Here is an 880-nt window from a genome sequence, read left to right on the forward strand (position 1 = left end):
TCAGTGAGGAGGAGGAGGACGATGAAGCTTCAGGATGTGTCTCTTTATTCTGAGTCCTCCTCGTCGTCCTCCGGCTTCGCTCGTCAGTCGGGCGGCCGGTTCCGATCGGCCGGCTGATCCGTCGATCACGCTGCGGTGGCGGGCGGGCGGGGCGGGGCGGCGGTGACTTGAGGAGCATGCTCAGTGTGGTCGGAGGTCAGAGGTCAGTTGAGGTGGAAGCCTTTCTCCATGGTGGCGGCTAACAGACGCTCTCTCATGATGTCCTCGGAGGAATACTCCGGGAGCTTCAGGTAGTGCACGCACGTGTTGACCGACGGGTAACTCGAGTCCGTGGCGTCCACCTGCAGCCGACATCACACACACACACACACACACACACACACACACACACACACAGATATTTGATGAATTACTTTCATACATCTGCTGATGATTTTCTCCATTAACCCTTTAAGCTAATTTACTGGATTTCTGGCAAAAACAAAAGTACACAATCAGCAATGAAAAGACAACAAAATGTTACCAAAAACATTTTTACCACAAAGAAACAAAAACAAAACAAGAAAAAGAAATAAAACAATAAAAAGAAAGAAATGACGGAAAAAGGAGCTTGAAAATTACGACAATTTGTGTGTGTGTAAGTGAGTGTGTGTGTGAGTGTGCAGAGCGCGCTCACCTTCCTGACGATGGTGAGGCGGGGGTGCAGGTTGGCGAGGCCTCCGGGGGGCAGCGTGGAGCAGCCGGTGGTGAACTGCAGGAACGCTTTCCTCTCGTCGGACGACATCCCGCACAAAACTCTGACGAACCGCAGGAAGCCGGGACTGACGAGAGACACACACAGGTTACATCACACACACACAGACACACACACACACACACA

At 51.9% G+C, this 880-nt stretch overlaps 1 protein-coding gene across 1 annotated transcript; it reads right to left on the reverse strand.

The window, feature by feature from the left end:
* Positions 1-6: 6 nt before the first annotated feature.
* On the reverse strand, positions 7-847 carry LOC121938855 (E3 ubiquitin-protein ligase HECTD1-like; the record flags this gene model as incomplete). The annotated part of the gene is made up of 2 exons (XM_042482007.1): positions 7-341; positions 677-847. Coding segments are annotated over 2 exons (309 nt in total), but the record flags the coding sequence as incomplete, so codon positions are not given.
* Between the last annotated feature and the right edge of the window lie 33 nt (positions 848-880).

The sequence above is a fragment of the Plectropomus leopardus genome, unplaced genomic scaffold, assembly GCF_008729295.1.
Source record: "Plectropomus leopardus isolate mb unplaced genomic scaffold, YSFRI_Pleo_2.0 unplaced_scaffold36174, whole genome shotgun sequence".
Taxonomy (NCBI): Eukaryota; Metazoa; Chordata; class Actinopteri; order Perciformes; family Serranidae; genus Plectropomus; species Plectropomus leopardus.